Genomic DNA, 20150 nt, shown 5'->3' on the forward strand with positions numbered 1-20150 from the left:
AGGTTCTTTGTTGATATACTACTGAGATGAGTAACAATTGCTCCGACTACACCAAGCATAAAGGGGTACGTTAAACAGATTTGTAAATCACTTCTATTAAAAAAAATCTTAACCCTTCCGGTACTTATCAGCTGCTGTATGCTCCTCAGGAAGTTGAGTTGTTCTTTTCTGTTTGACAACAGTGCTGATTTGAAAAAAAAAATTTTCCCCCGGAGAACCCCTTTAACCCCTTAAGGACTCAGCCCATTTTGGCCTTAAGGACTCAGACAATTTAATTTTTACGTTTTCATTTTTTCCTCCTCGCCTTCTAAAAATCATAACTCTTTTATATTTTCATCCACAGACTAGTATGAGGGCTTGTTTTTTGCGCGACCAGTTTTCCTTTGTAATGACATCACTCATTATACCATAAAATGTATGGCGCAACCAAAAAACACTATTTTTGTGGGGAAATTAAAACGAAAAACGCAATTTTGCTAATTTTGGAAGGTTTTGTTTTCACGCCGTACAATTTATGGAAAAAATTACATGTGTTCTTTATTCTTAGGGTCAATACGATTAAAATGATACCCATTATTACATACTTTTATATTATTGTTGCGCTTAAAAAAAATCACAAACTTTTTAACCAAATTAGTACGTTTATAATCCCTTTATTTTGATGACCTCTAACTTTTTTATTTTTCCGAATAAGCGGCGGTATGGGGGCTCATTTTTTGCGCCATGATCTGTACTTTTTTTTGATACCACATTTGCATATAAAAAACTTTTAATACACTTTTTATAATTTTTTTTTTAATAAAATGTATTAAAAAAGTAGGAATTTTGGACTTTTTTTATTTTTTTTCGTTCACGCCGTTCACCGTACGGGATCATTAACATTTTATTTTAATAGTTCGGACATTTACGCACGCGGCGATACCAAATATGTCTATAAAAAATGTTTTTTACGCTTTTTGGGGGTAAAATAGGAAAAAACGGACGTTTTACTTTTTTATTGGGGGAGGGGATTTTTCACTTTTTTTTTACTTTTACTTTTACATTTTTTAACATTTTTTTTACACTTGAATAGTCCCCATAGGGGACTATTCATAGCAATACCATGATTGCTAATACTGATCTGTTCTATGTATAGGACATAGAACAGATCAGTATTATCGGTCATCTCCTGCTCTGGTCTGCTCGATCACAGACCAGAGCAGGAGACGCCAGGAGCCGCACAGAGGAAGGAGAGGGGACCTCTGTGCGGCGTTATGAATGATCGGATCCCCGCAGCAGCGCTGCGGGCGATCCGATCGTTCATTTAAATCGCGAACTCCCGCAGATGCCGGGATCTGTATTGATCCCGGCACCTGAGGGGTTAATGGCGGACGCCCGCGAGATCGCGGGCGTCGGCCATTGCCGGCGGGTCCCTGGCTGCGATCAGCAGCCGGGATCAGCCGCGCATGACACGGGCATCGCTCCGATGCCCGCGGTTATGCTTAGGACGTAAATGTACGTCCTGGTGCGTTAAGTACCCCCTCACCAGGACGTACATTTATGTCCTGCGTCCTTAAGGGGTTAAACCTGGCCCTTGCTTCTCAGGCTCTGTTCACATCTCGTTTTGAGCCTAACCAAGAGATGTATGTTAGGAGTTTGTCCTGATGTTTACCTTCAATATCTGTGCCATATTTTACTGTATAATAACACAAAAAAGGACCAGTGGATGGAGGATCAATTAAGACCATATTTACAATTGGCCATTTGCCCTAAGTCCTTGATAAAGCCACTGATGTGGTGAAATGTCAAAAGGGTTTATGTGTCTAAGATTTTAATTATTCCACCACTGCTCTCAATACTTTGAAGGACAAGTATCATGATTTAAAACTTGTCCCCTATGCAAAGGATAGGGGATAATTTTTAGATTGCGGGGGGGGTTTGAGCGCTGGGGCCCTCCGCGATCTCCTGTTTGGAGCCCCCGGGTCTCCAGCACAGGAGCACATCATGACCCCTGCCCGAAGCGGGAGCCACCACGCCCTCTCCATACAGCTCTATGGGAGAGCCATTTGGCAATCTTTGGCTCTCCCATAGAGCTTTATGTAGGAGGCATGGCGGCTCCCGCTTCGGGCGGGGGTTGTGACTTGCTCCTGTGCTGGAGACCCAAGGCTTCAAACAGGAGATCGTGGGGGGCCCCAGCGATCGGACCACCCGCGATCTAAAACTTATCCCCTATCCTTTGGATATGGGATACGTTTTTAATCATGATACTTATCCTTTAAACATGTAATGTGTGAACTAGGGATGTCTTGATACTCGTATCAGTATCGGGACCAATACTGGACATTAGCACGAGTACTTGTACTTGTGCAAATGTCCCCGATACCTAATCCGATACTGGCCTGCGGGACCCCCCACTGACAGGTATCACGGAGTTGCCGAACAATGCTGCACGCCCAGCAGCTGAGGACGCATCATAGATAGGACCTGACATTTTCTAAGAATGTCTAATCTGTAATTTGATGCCTTTTGGAGATTTTTCCATCTTTCCTTGGCTTCTTTATGCACATTAATACAAATTTTTACCTAGGGTGCCCACACTTTTGATCCCCACTGTAATATATATATATATATATATATATATGTATGTGTATATATATATATATATATATATATATATATGTAATATTATTATTATTACATTTTTTAAATAACTGATGTGTTTTAGACATACCATACTCACTTGCCCTGATCTGCTGCTGTTTCTGTTCCAACTGTGCCTGGTCCCAGATGCTCTATTCGGCGTTCTCTCACGTGTCAACTCTACAGGATGTGTCCACTTAGTTGATCACTGACAGAAGACTGTGGCCAGTCATTGGTTTAGTGGGCCTTTACTGCAGGGAAGACATGTCAGAGAAAGTGGTGAGCAGCAAACCATGAGATGCCAGCTGCAATTTTTCTTTTTCTTTTTATGAATCGCTAGAATAACCCTTTAATGGACTTCCAATATCTTTACTATTTGAAAGCTGATAAGACAGAAACAGCTGTATGCATAAGTGATTCTGTATCTTTTAGGCTTTTCCTGTGCTATACATCAGTGGTTCTGGGGGCATAGTTGGCTACTGGGCCTGGGCAGTAGCTGGAAGTACATACATGCCTTCTGTTTTGGAGAGGCCTTGCTGAGTTATTTATTTATTTATTTTAAATGTCCTCGAATATGTTCAATCAATAATTTTATTATGTAAATATTGAAATCTGAATTGGTCTTATTTTTGGCTTGTAGCAGCGGATTCCAATTTGTAATAGCCTAAATATGTTTTAGATATATGCTAATTATCCCCAGCTTCACGAATCATATGGGTTATGGACCATACGTTTTGCATAACCTCTTAGATTAAAAGCCATCCCACAGAATATACTGAGCGAGAAAGCTTCCCTTCATCTCCCATCTGTTATCATTCAGTTGACCACAGTGTGGAGACGTCTAATCCAAAACATCCACCAAGGGTCAGGAAAACACCCACCTCTCTGGGATCCTGTGTTTTCCACAATATTCCGGCTTTGGATGCGAGGTTACATGGATAAAGGCGTTCTCCTCCAGGAGGAAGCACAAGTTGTTTTCCTTAATTGTGTATTTTGTTTGTGAGACAATATTCAGGAAGAGAATGTTTTCTTGGTGTTGTTGGCCAGATATCTCTCTCTTTATTTCTTCCAGTTACATTTCTGAATCCATTCATTATAAAGTGATCTAGAATGGTTTTCATCATGGAGCGCATGTCTTCTATCAGATTGTGGAATTATAGTCTTCTAGGATGTAGTGTAGCTTCCTCCAACAAGGGAGGATTGGATCTTGTTTTTGTCATCACCCTTACACCCTGACCCTATTTTCAGAACCATATGGAAGTGAACAAGTTCTTTGTACTGTATGAATGAGAGGAATTTAAAGTATTTCAGACAGACGGTTCTCTAGGTCGCCTGGTGGATATACATCTTTAGTAATATTCTAAGTACTTTTTCCCTTAATTCTCCTTTGCATCGTGTAACTTAATATTTCTGCCTAAAATATAGATTTATGATAAAACCGCTAACCGTTTCAGCATTCCTAGTCTGTATCTTCTACTCTAAAGTCCTCAACATCTGCTTCCCAGTTATTCTGTGTCGTCATTTACCAGGGAACATCTCGCAGATGGAATACTATCTATTTTATGCCTGACAAAAAGTATCTTCCACATTTTTGTACCTCCTATGTGGAACATAAAGGAATGTTTCTGCATACCATTGGAATGTTCCTGGAAGTACTTTATCACTAAAACTAAAGAACTGGATGCTGCTCTTTAGTAGAAGTGGTTGATATATTTTGCTATATCTTTGAAGTTGCTTTCTTGAAGAGTGATGACCTTGATAAACATACCATGTGAATGCTATTTTGCCTGGTGTTTTCAGTTAATTCATAGTTTCATGGGTTTTTTTTTCTCGTTTTTTTTTCTATTGACATGATTTTAAAGGGGTATTCCTGAATTTTTTATTTGACTCTGCTACAGGGGCTGTAAAGTTAGTGTAGTTCATAATATAGTGTCTGTACCTGTGTGTGATGGTTTTCTCACAATTCAATTATCTTCAATATTTATTTTTAACAGCATACAAAATGACTGTTGTCTCAGATTTTTCCCAGGTTGCAATGCGGTCGAAACATGACTCACTAGTCAGCTGATGACAGTGAGCCTGTCTGCTTCAATGGGTGGAGGGATCAATCTGCAACTAATGCAACAGCTGTACGCACCCTGATTGAAATCCACAGGTCTTTTGAATGGATGCAGCTCATTTATGTTTTAATGGGTGGGGTGGCTGATGTGTGGGAGGGAGGAAAATGGAATTATGGGATTTGTAGTCAAAAAAAGAAAACTGAAACAGGAAATACCAGTTAGATAGCCACAGTATTATGGTAATCTCACAACATAGCCATTTAGCCCCAAGACAAGCACAGATCTTTCCTAAGCATGTCCATTACTGTCTGGTAGGTAGGTACTAAAATCACCTTATGGTGGATAACCCCTTTTAACATATGGTAGGCTTGGCATAACTTATATGTACTCTGGCAAGAATAGGAAATTTGTCAAGGCTGACCTATTAACTATGAAAAATGATATGGAAGATATACCAGCAATGGACGTGTTGTAGTTGAATCAGTAGTTTGTTGATGTAAGACATGGAGTGTACTGCCTATCTAGTGTGCCTAAATCTTATCTACCCCAAGGATCATTTGTAATGGTAGGATGAGACGAGGAGTGCCTGTAGATAAATGTCAGCACAACTGCGTTGGCACTGGTGCACGTGAGAGTATCAAAACCATGGTACGAGATGTAGTGTCACCCAGGTGGTCAGCAGATATAAGACCAGAGGGTGTTTAGCTATTGTACCTGTGGGCCTGTGGTAAGTGTTTTCAATAAAGTTGTATTCACAGACACACAGCTATGACCATAAATCTTGTGATAGAATTGGAGTTTCTCGTGTAATTTTTTTTAAAGCTATGGCTATACTGTGATATGGAAATAGATCTGTTATGTCTCCCAGGTAAATGCTCTGGGGTTATTAGTTTTATTTTGGCAGAAGTTTCAGGTCAGCTCCCAGTTCTTTATGCAGACTTGGACTCCCCTGTATGGATTTAGATGCATGGAAAAACTTTGTCGCCATTTACACAGGTAAAACTTAATAAAACCAAAAGGATATGGCGTCAAGCATCCAGAATAGTTTTAAGTTAGACTTTATTAAAAAAGAGTCTTTAAAAGCTAGGACTGCATGATAGAAAATGCTAAGAACATCACCAATTCATTTCAGGCTCTTGGGTCCTTATTTATGGCCCAAATTTGAACACATATGGGGTCCCAGTTAAACAATACTCCCTATTCTATTACTGCTCTTCATAGGAGCTAGATTTGGTTTACATTTCGTAGTTCTATATATGGCATTTCATATGGTGTCAGGCTGAATGTTGACCTTAGATGATATGTAAACCTGTCTGTGACCCCTTGTGTTTTGGTAGATCTTTGGTCTGGGGTGACTGGTTTTCTTGTTATCCCTTGGAGCCAGGTCTTTGCTGTGCACAAGCTTCTTTGTTCATCTGAAGGCTGCAACACACAATACAGTACAGAGTTGACTATTACACAACGGTGCTCATTAAGGATATGAGGGGAGGAGGTTGTGAAGAACAATACTCACCATTGTCATTGAATTACACACAAAAGACTCTGGACATTTCACTGTGCAAGCAGCTCTGACTGGAGGTCTCATGGTTAAATAATCTCCCTTCAAGATGCAGAGACCTTTCTATTCCATTGCTGTTTGTTTTGAATTGAGCTTATTTTGCGACAAGTAGAATCATGGAGAGTACATAATTCCAAAAACATTCACCCTTTCACAAAATTTCATGGACTGAAAATTTCATGAAAAATCATTGGTATCGACCTGATTGACCAGCACAGAGCACATTAAAGCTGCTATATAAGCATCCTGCCTTAGTCCAGAAATGCTGTTTATAGCAATTTTAAAGTAATTTTGAGTAATTGTCCCTTATTTTTCTCCTCCCTGATGCAGATTTTGTTGTGTTTTTTTCCCAAAATAATGCCCCCACATAGTGCTATTATATACCCCCCGCTGCGCATGTAGATATATATTATATATGCCCCGCACAGCGCATCTATATACATAAGCCTCTGAAGCGCTATTAATGACTAATGTATTGGTCTCCAACTTGCGGACGTCCAGATGTTTCAAAACTACAACTCCCAGCATGCCCGGACAGCCGTTGGCTGTCCAGGCATTCTGGGAGTTGTAGTTTTGCAACATCTGGAGGTCCGCAGGTTGGAGACCACTGCAGAGGCATATGTATATAGAAGCGAAGTGGGGACCAGACATATAGCGTTATCTGGTCCCCACTTCGCTACAATACATAATCCTCAGCAAACACCAGAGCTGCCACATCGCCTCCCCCATCCTCGGTGTTATAATTACCTGTTGCCTGGGCCCGGGGTCCGCGATCATTCTGGCTTCGGCGCTGTTTCTGTGCCCTGTCACTGTGCGCGCAGACGGTGACGTCACAACGTTCGTTGGGGACGTCACTCGTCAGTGCGCACAATGACAGCGCACAGCAACATCACCTAAGCCAGCATGATCGCGGACCCCGGCAACATATAATTATAACACTGAGCATGGGGGGAGGCTATGCGGGGGGATATATATATGTACACATGGGCTGCGGGGGGTATATAATAGCGCTATGTGGGGGGATATATATATGTACACATGCGCTGCGGGGGGTATATAATAGCGCTATGCGGGGAGTATATATATATGTGTACACATGTGTTGCGGGGACAAGACATATAGCGCAGCAGGGGACAAGATATATAGAAGCTGTGGGGACATATACAAAACCCCCAGCAATTCTATATACCTATGTATGTATCTTTCCCCACCGCATCTCGCAGGGATCCCTGAATGGCTCTTCAGTACGGGCCATTCAGGGATCCCAGCGGGGAATTTGAAAATGAAAGTAAAATACATCGCTGGGGAGCGGACCATGCCGCCCGCTCCCCTGCTTAATAACTTTTGATCGGATCGGGTCTCAGAAGTGAGATCCGATGCGATCAACCCCTTAGCCCCTGTACTACTACCCCCAACATGGAACAGACCCTGTTCCATGATGGGGGTAGGATTCACTCAGTTTTCAGTAATTTCCAGACAGCTCAGAGCTGTCGGGTTTTAGTGAAGAAAAATTCACAGGTTTTCCTGTGAGTTTTTCATCATACTCCAAGTGTTTTTTCTTTTTTGTCGGGAACACGCCCCTTCTTGTGATAACCACGCCCATTTTGACGGGTTTAAAAAACACTTTGAGTGATGATATCAAATTTGTGTTGCATGGGCTATGCGATACAAATTTGGTCGCACAACTCGACAAAAAAAGTCGGGTTGACATTAGTAAATGAGGGCAAAAGTGTATTGATATAGGCATTTTTTTATCTTCTGCATTTTTCTCAAGTCATGTGATTGTTTCATCATATGACTCAAGGATTTCTATTGAAAACTTGGGGGAATAAGGTAAGAAAATGCCAAAATACATGCACACATGGCATTTATTTCAGCATTAAAATCTATGGGAGAAAAAAAATAGCACAATTTCTTTAAAAAAAAAAAAACACACAAAAAAAAGAGCTTGCTGCAATTTTGAAATACTGCCACTAAGTCTTAAAACTCTCTACTAACAGGCGTAACCCCCGCAAAAAAAAAAAAAAAATCAATATACCGAAGATGGGGACTGGGATATAAAAATGTACCAAAAGCCCATTATATTTTATCCCTCACCATAAAATGTAACTTTTATTTACAATTGTTAAAATGTAAAAAAAGAAGGAAAAAGAGAAAAATGAAAAAAGCTGTACCACATGCCACATTAGGGATTTTTGACAGGGAGGATGTGAACTACTTAGGCGACAATACTGCTCTTCCTATATGATATATTTTACTCTATATGTAGCTGCCTAGTATTTAAATATATACCATTGGCTGCAGTCCAACAGTATCACAGACTATGGCAGTACTGCTAGTTTGAAAGCATACACTCATTGCTCCCCTGACATGTTTCACTCCATAGAGCTGCTTCAGGGGTCTAGGGCCAATGGCTGACCTAAGGAGAAGCTTTACATAGCTTCAAATTTAGTTTCATTAGGCCAGAAATCTTGTTTCTCACAGTTTGAGAGTCCTTTAGATGTTTGTTTGTTTTTTGCAACTGCAGGCAGCTTTTGTGTGTCTTATACAGAGAAGAGGCTTCTTTCTAGCCACTCTGCCATAAAGCTCAGATTGATGAAGAGCTTCTGTGACGGTTGCAACACAGTAGTAATAGGTGGTAGAATTCCACTTTTTTCCATCATGTGGTTTTGTTTTATTTATTTTTGTTGTATTCTAGAATGTTTATGGTTAATAATTCAAGTAGACCAAACAAATCAGGGATTTTCTTACATGTATTTATGTGGGACTATGGGAGAAAACTGAATTTCCTCAGGAAATCCTGAACTGGGCGAGTAAAACTGTATATGTCTTTATTACGCACATACCTTTTACTGTCGAATAGCAGGAAACTTTTTTTAAAATTTTTTTTTTACACCACTGTAGAAGTAGGACAAAATGACTTTAGCCACAAGTAGTTTTAGTCATTTCCCATCCTATTTAAAGGCTAAAGTAAAGGAAACTGTAGGAAGGAAGGTCTAGTCATAATGGAATTGGATGACAAATTAAAGTATACCTGTCATTTATACGTGTCGAAAGGAGAGCTCTCTTTGGTGGTACAGTCTGTGTATTTTACCAAAATCTTAAGAATTCTGGCTCTCTTAGATTTTGTAACATTTCACTTTTATAACCTAGTTACTTGTTGCAGTTTCTTTTTCATTTTTATCTATTTATTTAAAAAATATCATCAGGGTTATTTCAGGATTGGCTGCTGCTTTGTTAAACAGCTGACTAGCCGGGTGCTGAACGTCAGCACCTTGCTGGTCAGAAATTGAACGCTGGGTGCCTTTTTTCAGTGAAAGCAGCAACCAACTGGTTAATGTGTGTCTCTTAAACTTTTATTAAAACTTTTTTTTTTTTTTTTTTTACACTTTATTAGACTTAGGAGGAATCAGTAGATTCCTCATACAGATCAATAGAGTTCTGTTGCACGCCATTGATCTGTGTGCTCTGCGATCCATTTATAGAGCCTAGTCCAGCCAGGCTCTATCAATGACAGAGCCACGGGACAGCAGGGAACAGAAGTAAGCCCTCCGGCTACCTCTATATTGGATTTCCCCTTCGCGATCGCGGGGAGGGGGCGAGCCATCCCACTAGCCCACCAAGGAGCATGCACATGTCCCTTTAGATGCCACTATCCGCTTTGACAGCGGCGATCTAAAGGGTTAATAGCCAGCCGTGGTGTTCGCCGGATACTGGCTATTAGCGGCGGCCCCCGGCCACTGAGAACAGCCAGGGGCTGCATAGTATGGAGTGGGCAGGAGTCTGGAGCCAGCTCCATACAGACTGCTGAGCGCCTCTGCGCTTGTCAGGTTCTGCCCTGCTTGCCCAAAGCTGCCCTTTGCCCAGAACTGCATGTCCCGGGCGTCAGGCGATAGGAATTCTACATCCCATACTCTTTAAAACTGTCGTCTTTCACGTATCTGTCTTTTTGAATATGTAACAAAGCCAATAGGGCACTTTGATAAAAAAATTATAATAATTGTTCTGACCTAAGTAAAGAGTTTAGCCATAGCAACCATTCAGGCTGTAACTTGGTACTTGACAAGAGTGCAATGCTTCCAAGTACATAAAAGTTTTCTTCAGGGCTTAATAGTCATGTAGGCGGTCCTATCAGTGACTAACAGCTCTGTCTGGATAACTGTTCATATAGAGAGGTGTTAATCACTTGGTTTGACTACTTAGCCCAGTAGGAGCAGATATTTCCTTGAGTTATCCACAAAATGATATCAATCTGCTCAGTTCAACATGATGCCTTCATATTACACTGCATTTCAATTTGTCTTGTCCCCTTTTAAGAAAATTTGTGTTAACAATGGAGGTTGTCCCTGTTTTTTTACCTCCATTTGGCACAGAGAAGCAATGTAGAGTTGACACACTGAGAGTGAGTTGCAAAGTATGTCAATATTTATTGTTCATATCCGAAAAAAGGGCCAATCTTTAGCGGCACACTTTCTGCCTGCCCACATGAAATCGGTGAAGGGCGGGAGGGAGGAGGCGTGCTGCTGCGACTGCGCCACCTCACCGACTGGTAAACTGTGTAGAAAGTTATGTCTTCTCACTTAATAAACTAACAGAGTAGGGTACAGTTAGTATGAGCTATCTTCAGTTATCTGCAGCCCTGGTTGAGGTACGGAGCTAACTGATTCCCGTTAAACAATTGGCTCTTTCATTTGGCCTCCCCAGTGCTAAATCCTTCAATTGCTTTCATGTCCTCGTATTCAGTATGACAAGAGCTGCAAATAATATGTGAGATTATGAACCTAGGATCTGATAATAGAGATGAATGCCCTCCCTAGCAGCCTTGTGCCCTCTGGCGCTCTATTAATGAAGGCTGCCTACCCATTGACCCCAGACATGCTCTTTAATATAATGCTGGTGCTAGTGGGGATTCATTATGTATTGTAGTAGCCCTCATGTCTCTCAGATAAATCAAAGTACAGTATTTAAAGTCATCTGGCATGAAAGAGACCAATTTCATATGACATATTGGTCTTTTGTTACATATTAAAGGGATATTCCAGGAATTTTTTTATTTGACTATGCTACAGGGGCTGTAAAGTTAGTGTAGTTCATAATATAGTGTCTGTACCTGTGTGTGACGGTTTTCTCACAATTCTGTAATTTTCGGCCCACTATTTATTTTTACCAGCATACAAAATGACTGTTGTCTCGGATTTTTCCCAGCTTGCAATGCAGCCGAGATCTGACTCACTAGTCACTAGGGAGCCTGTCTGCTTCAATGGGTGATCGCTTGGTGGGAGAGAGATCAACTGCAACTAATGCAACAGCTGTAGGCACCCTGATTGAAAACCACAGGTCTTTTGTTTCAATGGGTGGGGTGGCTGATGTGTGGGAGGGAGGAAAATGGAATTGTGGGATCTGTAGTCAAAAAAGAAAAGTCAAAAAGGAAATACCAGTTAACAAAAAGCTAGCCACAGTGTTATGGTAATCTCATGACACAGCCATTTACCCCCAAGACAGGTGCAGATCCTTCCTAAGCATGCCCATTACTGTCTGCCAGGTACGTACTAAAATCACCTTATGCTGGATAACCCCTTTAATAGTGTCAGGGCAGGATTTATTTTTTTATATAGTTGGAGGTAAGTTGTAAAGTATTAAAGGGGTACTTCGCTGCTCAGTGTTTGTGAAAAAACTGTTCCGAACGTTGGAGCCGGCGCCGGGAGCTCGTGACGTCATAGCCCCCTCATGACTTCACACCCCGCCCCCTCAATACAAGTTTGTGGGAGACTCCCATAGACTTGCATTGAGGGGGCGGGGTGTGATGACATGAGGGGGTGGGGCTATGACTTCATGAGCTCCTGGTGCCAGCTCCAGCTTTAAGAACAGTTTGTTCCAAACGCTGAGCAGCGGAGTACCCCTTTAACTTATTTAACTTTTTTAACAAAACAAATAACATGATTTCTGGACAAATATAGAAGCCCACATATCTACTCTAAAAATGGTACGTGTGTATTTGCACTTTATAAAGCATTTCACTGCCATTTTTTACATGTTCAACACTTGGCTAAACGGATACTCATTTGGCATACGTGTAGCTTACAGATGTCTATGGAAATGTTATAGAAATCATCTGCAGTCGGCAAGCACAGTGTCGGTAGAGCTTTAGCAGGATATCGTTCACTAACCGACTAACATACTTTTAAAATGATATTCCCATCTCAACTAATGGGGTTAAACTTGTAGGACATGTCAAGTTAAATATTTTTGCAAATAAATTCATTTAGCATATTTGCCTTCTCCTGATATTCCTGCTCCTTTCCTCTCCGAGCTGACAGCTTGTTGCCTAGGTTACAGACTACTATTCCCCTGTAGAAGTGGTGTTTGGGTTGGGGTGTGTAGAGCTGTCAGCATGAGGAAGAAAGAAGCATTAATATAAGGAGGATGCAGAACATTTTCTGAATAAACGTATTTGCAAACATATTTAACTTTACGTCAAACAAGTTTAACTATGAGTTAAGATTTAAATATCCCTTTCAAGTTCTTTAAGGTTGTTGTAGAAGTGTAAACCTGTGACAACCCCATTAAATAACCAGCACTGATGTTAATTCAGCTGAGAATTATCCAAGAATAGAAAAAAAAAAGAGTTCTTCCAAAAAAACAGCACCACCTCCGTTGTCAGGTTGTGTGTTGTATTGCAACATGGCTCCATTCACTTTAATGGAACTGAGCTGCAGGACCACACGTAACCTGAAGGCAGGTGTGGTGCTCCGGATAACCCTTTTAAAACCTAAAAGTCATTCTTAGGCTGCACCTGCATTGCCTAGAAGCAGCTTCTGACCTCTAATACTCTTAGAAGAACTAAGTATCTATATTGAGCAGGGTTGTGCATGACTTTTCACAAGAAACCTCCACATATTGAAATAATATTCATAAGCTGGAGATTTGACACTCGCATTTTTCCTTAAGTGGATTACGTGGGCCGCGCACTAACTGCTCTGTGACCTTTGGAGCCATTAACAGCTTACTGAAAGGATAAGTTAGGTGATAAGTGCTGCCTGAAGTATGGATAGGAATCATTATCCTGCCCTAGACTCAGGTAACGTGTTCTGGAGGAATGTGGCAGCTGCACTTCACTACCGAGCAAGATGTGGATATGTTATTTACAAGACTGTGGAGCTCGTTCTTACTCCTTGTTCAGCCTTTCTGTGAGGCCACAATTGCAGCATGTCTGGAAATTAGATGCAATCTTGTGTAAATCTGTATACACATCAACCAGCCATAATATTAAATCAACTGCTTGATCTTGTGTACTTTAGGCCCCCCTCAACCCCTCATGCCACCTAAACATCTTTGACCTCTCTGCGTGTTGTGATATCTGGCACCTAGACATTAGCAGCAGATACAGCAAGTTGTGAAGTGGGTCCTTTAAGGATCACATGTGTTTTCCCAACACATCCCACAGAATGTTTGCTGTGTACCAGGGCACACTATCCTGCCATAGAAGCTTACTTCCATTACAGCATAAAGAGTGCCCGCAACACTGTTTAGGCAGGTGGCACGTGTCAACAGAACATCCAGTCAAATGCCAGTGCACTGTTTGAGTAATTAATGTAGGTACTACCCACTGCATACTGGGAACACCACACAAGATCTGGCATATAAGAAGTACTCTGATCCACTCATGTAGCCATCAAAATATCTTCCTGGTCATAGTTGCTCCAAACCTTGTGCCTGCCCATTTTCCCCGATTTCAAACACATCAACTAATGTATACTACATCCTGGCAGATGCCATTATAACAAAATAATATATCAATGTTATTCATTTGATGTTAATGTTATGGCGAGTATTACAACAAAATGTATTGGGTCACTGTGAAGGCTGCAGTTCATAACTGTGAAACTTCTTATTTTAGATTCCATTTCTAGAATACCATATGCTATTTGGTCTTATAGTTTCTGTCTTCTCTGCTTATAGGATGGTTCACTGGGAAACATTGACGACCTCGCAGAACAGTACGCCGACTACTACAACACCTGCTTTACAGACGTGTGCGAGAGGATGGAGGAGTTGCGCAAGCGCCAGGTTTCTCAGGATCTTGATGAGGTAAGGCACCCTCCAGTTTACATGTTGTGATGCTTAAAATGCACAATTACTAAGGTAAGCAAACTGTAAAATAAGATGAAATTGAGGTACATAAAGATCATATTCATTACCCTCATTGCCATCTAAGTCTGCTAGTTCTCTACCGTGAAGTATGGCTTTCCCTAGTTCCCAAGAGAAACTGGATTGTCTTAGAATGCTATATCGAGTGCTTCTTTATATTATGTCTAGAAACGTAAGAGATACCACTAATTAACAGGTAACTTAAAGGGGCACTTAAAGGAGTACTCCAGAAAATAAAAACTGTGCTCCATACTACAAGCAGTAAAAAAAAATAAAGAAGTACATACCTTCCTTTGCTCCCCCGATGCCTCCTGTTGCATCGGGGGAGTGAAGGAAGGTATGTACCTCTTTATTTTTTTTTTTACTGCTTGCAGTATGGAGTACAATTTTCCTATTCTGGAGTACTCCTTTAAGCTTTTAAAAACATATCCCCTATACCCAGGATTAGTGCTAAATGCTTGATTTGGGGGTGGGGGGATTTGTCCAACCTCAATGACCTGCTGCGATCTTCAGAATGGGTCCCCGAATTTCTCTGCTGCAAGGAGCAAGGTCAGGAAGCGCTCCATGCATTCTCTGATGGCTGTACCCAGGTATCTTCAATGCTCCCATAGAGAATTCAATGAGCATGTGCCACCACCTTGTACCATGCAGCTAGGAGATTTGAGGGCCCTGTTCTGGAGATGGCGGGGGGTCCCAGAGGTCAGACCCCCTCCCCCATAATCAAACAATTATACATTTATCCCTTATCCCTGTCAAGTCACCATCCTAAAATCTCTTAATACATGGACATAGTAAGCTGAAATATTATTCAGGGTAAGACCTGTCTTTATTATTCAGCTTGTACAGAAGTTTAGGTTAGGTAGAGGTAAAAGTTTTTTTTTTTTTTTGAGAATGTAGATATTGAAGTACATTTTGGAGCATAAATTTTATTTATTGGAAGTCAGTGAATATATTGTGCATATTAGTATTCTCAGTCCGCTCCTACATTACAAGTGATGGAAAAACACTTAGAAGAAGAAGTTTTTAAGCAGAATTTTTGGCTTTCAGAGAGAGAAGGCAATTTGTGTAAATGGCTGACGACGTCTAAATGGTGAAACATTAGGCTGGTAATGAGGCTCCTGCTCGTCTGTCGGATGATTTGTTCTTACAACCTGTTCTGTTGCATTCACATTTGGAAGCTGCAGATAGTGCCTCTGGCTGCCCGCTCTTCAGAGCACAGAAACTTAGTTACAGATAAGTGAAATAAAAGAAGTCTATAAATCAGGGTAGGCTAGGCCTGAATTATCACACGCTTAATGGAAGACGGCAGCTGATCAGAGATGCTGTTGGATATGCTCTGCATTCTTCTCTGGTAGGTGAAGGGCCCAGCCTTTGGTATCTTTAGGTGGATTATTAAATATTACATCATGGTTTCATTGACTATATCAAACAGTGTAAAATAAAAGCAGATATCTGCATAAAAGTATCTTTTAGTTAATGTCCCTATTAAGGGGAAAATGGTGGCTCTCATTTAGAGTGCCCAGCATAACCATTGACAGCAGTAAACAGCCCATTGGTCTAGGGAAGAAATTGAATTGACTAAACTGCCTAAAATATTTATTCTATGTTTACACTGTCTAAGAATGTGCCAGGCATTTCATAGTGGCTCTGGCTGTTTTTTTTTTGTCTAACTTTTTAAATTTTATTATTTTATTTTTTTGATGCTTTTAAAATAGTAAATCTGATTACCGTATTTTCTGAAACAACATAGTTGTGATTACCTCTTTCTCTGCTGAGCAATGGGGTTCCCATTAAGCAGGTACAGAGTAGGATTGCAGGGGTTAGCCAACATTTTGCCAAAAGTTATATCCTTCTGGAGACAGTAAAAATAGAAAAAAGGCCTATACTTACCTGGACCTGATGCCGGTTTGGCTTCATACTGTCTTCTATAATCTGTCTTCTCTGCTTCCGAGGCAAGGGCTTGGTGCAGGACCTGCTTTCATAGCCAGTTACTGGCAGCAGCAGTGTTCTGTCCCAGCCAGTGATTGGCTGAGCTGGCAGGTCCTGCACCAAGTGCTCGTCTTAGAAGCAAGAGGAAGACAGAAGATTTGAGGCCATGGGGACCAGAGCTAGGTAAGTATAGTTTTTTCCTGACCCTCTTTAGTATATGATATTTAGCAAAACTCTGGATTAACCCTTTAAGGTGGCCATCCACTTTTATTAGCTTGTATTCCAATGTTTGTTCAACTGACTGTATCTCTTTCAATCTTTCTATACACATGAATGTTTCAGTACTGCCAAACGTTCATGTGTTCTCAATAGGTAGAGAGGGGTAAGCTGTTGCAGACAGCTCTTACAGCAGCCCAACTGTTCTCTCCCTTGACATTATCCGTTAAGGAATCCTTAGAAGGCTGTCATACACTTAAAGAAAGTTAAACAGATTTGTAAATTACTTCTATAAAAAAAAAAAATGATAATCCTTCCAGTACTTATTAGCTGCTGAATACTACAGAGGAAATTATTTTCTTTTTGGAAGACAGAGCTCTCTGCTGACTTCTCTGTCCATTTTAAGAACTGTCCAGAGTAGAAGAAAATCCCCATAGCAAACATTTTCTGCTCTGGTCAGTTCCTAAAATGGACAGATGTCAGCAGAGAGCACTGTGTTCCAAAAATAAAAGAATTTTCTCTGTAGTATTCAGCAGCTAATAAGTACTGGAAGGATTAAGATTTTTTAATAGAAGTAATTTACAAATCTCTTTAACTTTATGGCACAAGTTGATTTAAAAAAAAAAAAAAGTTTTTCACCGGAGTTCCCCTTTAAAACAGTCAGCCAGTCCTGCCCAGAGTTAGCTGGTTTGGCCAACTTTTGACTTAGGAGTATGACCTTCTGAAAGCTGCTCCTTTTTGCATTGTGTGTCTGTGTGTGCACAGACAACAGAAAAAGAAGAGAACTGTCTGAGGACTTGAGAACCAAAATTGTGGAAAAATATCAACAATCTCAAGGTTACAAGTCCATCTCCAGAGATCTAGATTTGCCTTTGTCCACAGTGTTCAACACTATCAAGAAGTTTGCAACCCATGGCGCTGTGGCTAATCTCCCTGGGCATGGACGGAAGAGAAAAATTGATGAAAGGTGTCAACGCAGGATAGTCGGGATAGTGGATAAGCAGCCCCAAACAAGTTCCAAAGATATTCAAGCTGTCTTGCATGCTCAGGGAGCATCAGTGTCGGCGCGAACTATCCGTCGACATTTAAATGAAATGAAACGCTATGGCAGGAGATCCAGGAGGACCCCACTGCTGACACAGAGACATAAAAAAGCAAGACTACATTCTGCCAAAATGAACTTGAGTAAGCCAAATTCCTTCTAGGAAAATGTCTTGAGGACAGATGAGACCAAGATAGAGTTTTTAGGTAAAGCACATAATTCTACTGTTTACTGAAAACAGAATAAGGCCTACAAAGAAAAGAATACAGTACCTACAGTGAAATATGGTGGAGGTTCAATTACCGTATATACTCGAGTATAAGCCGACCCGAGTATAAGCCGAGGCCCCTAATTTCAACCCAAAATCCCAGGAAAAGTTATTGACTCGAGTATAAGCCTAGGGTGGGAAATACATCATCCCCCCCTGTCATCATCCAGACCCCGTCATTAACATCCTCATCATCATGACCGCCTGTCATCATCCAGACCCTCATCATCATCACCTGTCATCATCCCCTTGTCATCATCCCACACCCCCCCTTCATCATCCCCTTGTAATCATCCCACACCCCCCCTTCATCATCCCCTTGTCATCATCCCACACCCCTTCATCATCCCACACCCCCCCTTCATCATCCTCTTGTCATCATCCGCCCTCAGTGGTCTTCAACCTGCGGACCTCCAGAGGTTTCAAAACTACAACTCCCAGCAAGCCCGGGCAGCCATCGGCTGTCCGGGCGTGCTGGGAGTTGTAGTTTTGAAACCTCCGGAGGTCCGCAGGTTGAAGACCACTGCGGCCTTCGACATCATCCAGCCCCCTCTCACCCCCTTTAGTTCTGTACAGTACTCACCTCCGCTCGGCGCTGGTCCGGAGCTGCAGGACTGTCCGGTGGGGAGGTCGTCCGGTGGGATAGTGGTTCCGGGCTGCTATCTTCACTGGGGGCGCCTCTTCTCCGCGCTTCGGGCCCAGAATAGAGGCGTTGCCTTGACGATGACGCAGAAGTACGTTGGTATTGAACGTACCTCTGCGTCGTCATCAAGGCAACGTGACTATTCTGGGGCCGGGCCCAAAGCGCTTAGAAGAGGCCTCCCCGGTGAAGATAGCAGCCCGGAACCACTATCCCACCGGACGACCTCCTCTCCGGACAGTCCTGCAGCACCCGACCAGCGCCGAGCGGAGGCGAGTACTGTACAGAACTAAAGGGGGTGAGAGGGGGCTGGATGATGTCGAAGGCCGCAGTGTTCTTCAACCTGCGGACCTCTGGAGGTTTCAAAACGACAACTCCCAGCAAGCCCGGACAGCCGATGGCTGCCCGGGCTTGCTGGGACTTGTAGTTTTGAAACCTCTGGAGGTCCGCAGGTTGAAGACCACTGCGGGTGGAGAGTTCATTCGAGTATAAGCCGAGGGGGGTGTTTTCAGCACGAAAAATCGTATATACGGTATGTTTTTAGGGCTGTTTTGCTGCCTCTGGAACTGGGTGCCTTGAATGTGTGCAAGGCATCATGAAATCTGAGGATTACCAACGGATTTTGGGTCGCACTGTACAGCCCAATGTCAGAAAGCTGGGTTTGTGTCCGAGATCTTGGGTCATCCTGCAGGACAATGACCCCAAACATACGTCAAAAAGCACCCAGAAATGGATGGCAACAAAGTGCTGGAGAATTCTGCAGTGTCAAGTTATGAGTCCAGATCTAAATCCCATTGAACACCTCTGGAGAGATCTTAAAATTGCTTTTGGGAAAAGGCGCCCTTCCAATAAGAGAGACCTGGAGCAGTTTGTAAAGGAAGAGTGGTCCAACATTCTGGCTGAGAGGTGGGAGAAGCTTATTGATGGTTAAGGAAGCGACTGATTTCAGTTATTATTTCCAAAGGGTGGGCAACCAAATAGGAAGTTAAAGGTGTACTCCAGTGGAAAACTTTATTTTTATATTTTTTTTTTAAATCAACTGGTGCCAGAAAATTAAACAGATTTGTAAATTACTTCTATTAAAAAATCTTAATCCTTCCAGTACTTATTAGCTGCTAAATACTACAGAGGAAATTATTTTCATTTTGGAACACAGAGCTCTCTGCTGAATCACGAGCACAGTGCTCTCTGCTGACATCTCTCTCCATTTTAAGAACTGCGAAGAGTAGGAGAAAATCCCCATAGCAAACATATGCTGCTCTGGACAGTTCCTAAAATTGACAGAGATGTCAGCAGAGAGCACTGTGCTCATGATGTCAGCAGAGAGCTCTGTGTTTCAAAAAGAAAATAATTTCCTCTGTAGTATTCAGCAACTAATAAGAACTGGGAGCATTATGTTTTTTTTAATAGAAGTAATTTACAAATCTGTTATTTTTCTGGCACCAGTTGATTTAAAAACAAAAGTTTTCCACCAGAGTAGCCCTTTAGGGGTGCCAATAATTTTGTGTAGCCCATTTTTGGAGTTTGATGTGACATTATGTCCAATTTGTTTTTTTTTTCCTCCCTTTTTTTTTTTTGCTTTAGTTCCAATATACACAAAGGGAATAAACATGTGTATAGCAAAACATGTGTTACTGCAATCCTTTTCTGTGAGAAATACTTCAATTTCT

At 41.7% G+C, this 20150-nt stretch overlaps 1 protein-coding gene across 4 annotated transcripts in view; it reads left to right on the top strand.

The window, feature by feature from the left end:
• SASH1 (SAM and SH3 domain containing 1) overlaps positions 1 to 20150 on the top strand; it is a 200434-nt gene that overhangs the window by 8712 nt on the left and 171572 nt on the right. For all 4 annotated transcript variants that reach the window (XM_056566754.1, XM_056566757.1, XM_056566756.1 and 1 more), the window contains exon 2: positions 14197 to 14325. In XM_056566754.1, the coding sequence (XP_056422729.1) occupies positions 14197 to 14325 (129 nt within the window). The remainder of the gene's footprint in view (positions 1 to 14196; positions 14326 to 20150) is intronic.

This window comes from Hyla sarda, chromosome 3, assembly GCF_029499605.1.
Source record: "Hyla sarda isolate aHylSar1 chromosome 3, aHylSar1.hap1, whole genome shotgun sequence".
Classification (NCBI taxonomy): domain Eukaryota; kingdom Metazoa; phylum Chordata; class Amphibia; order Anura; family Hylidae; genus Hyla; species Hyla sarda.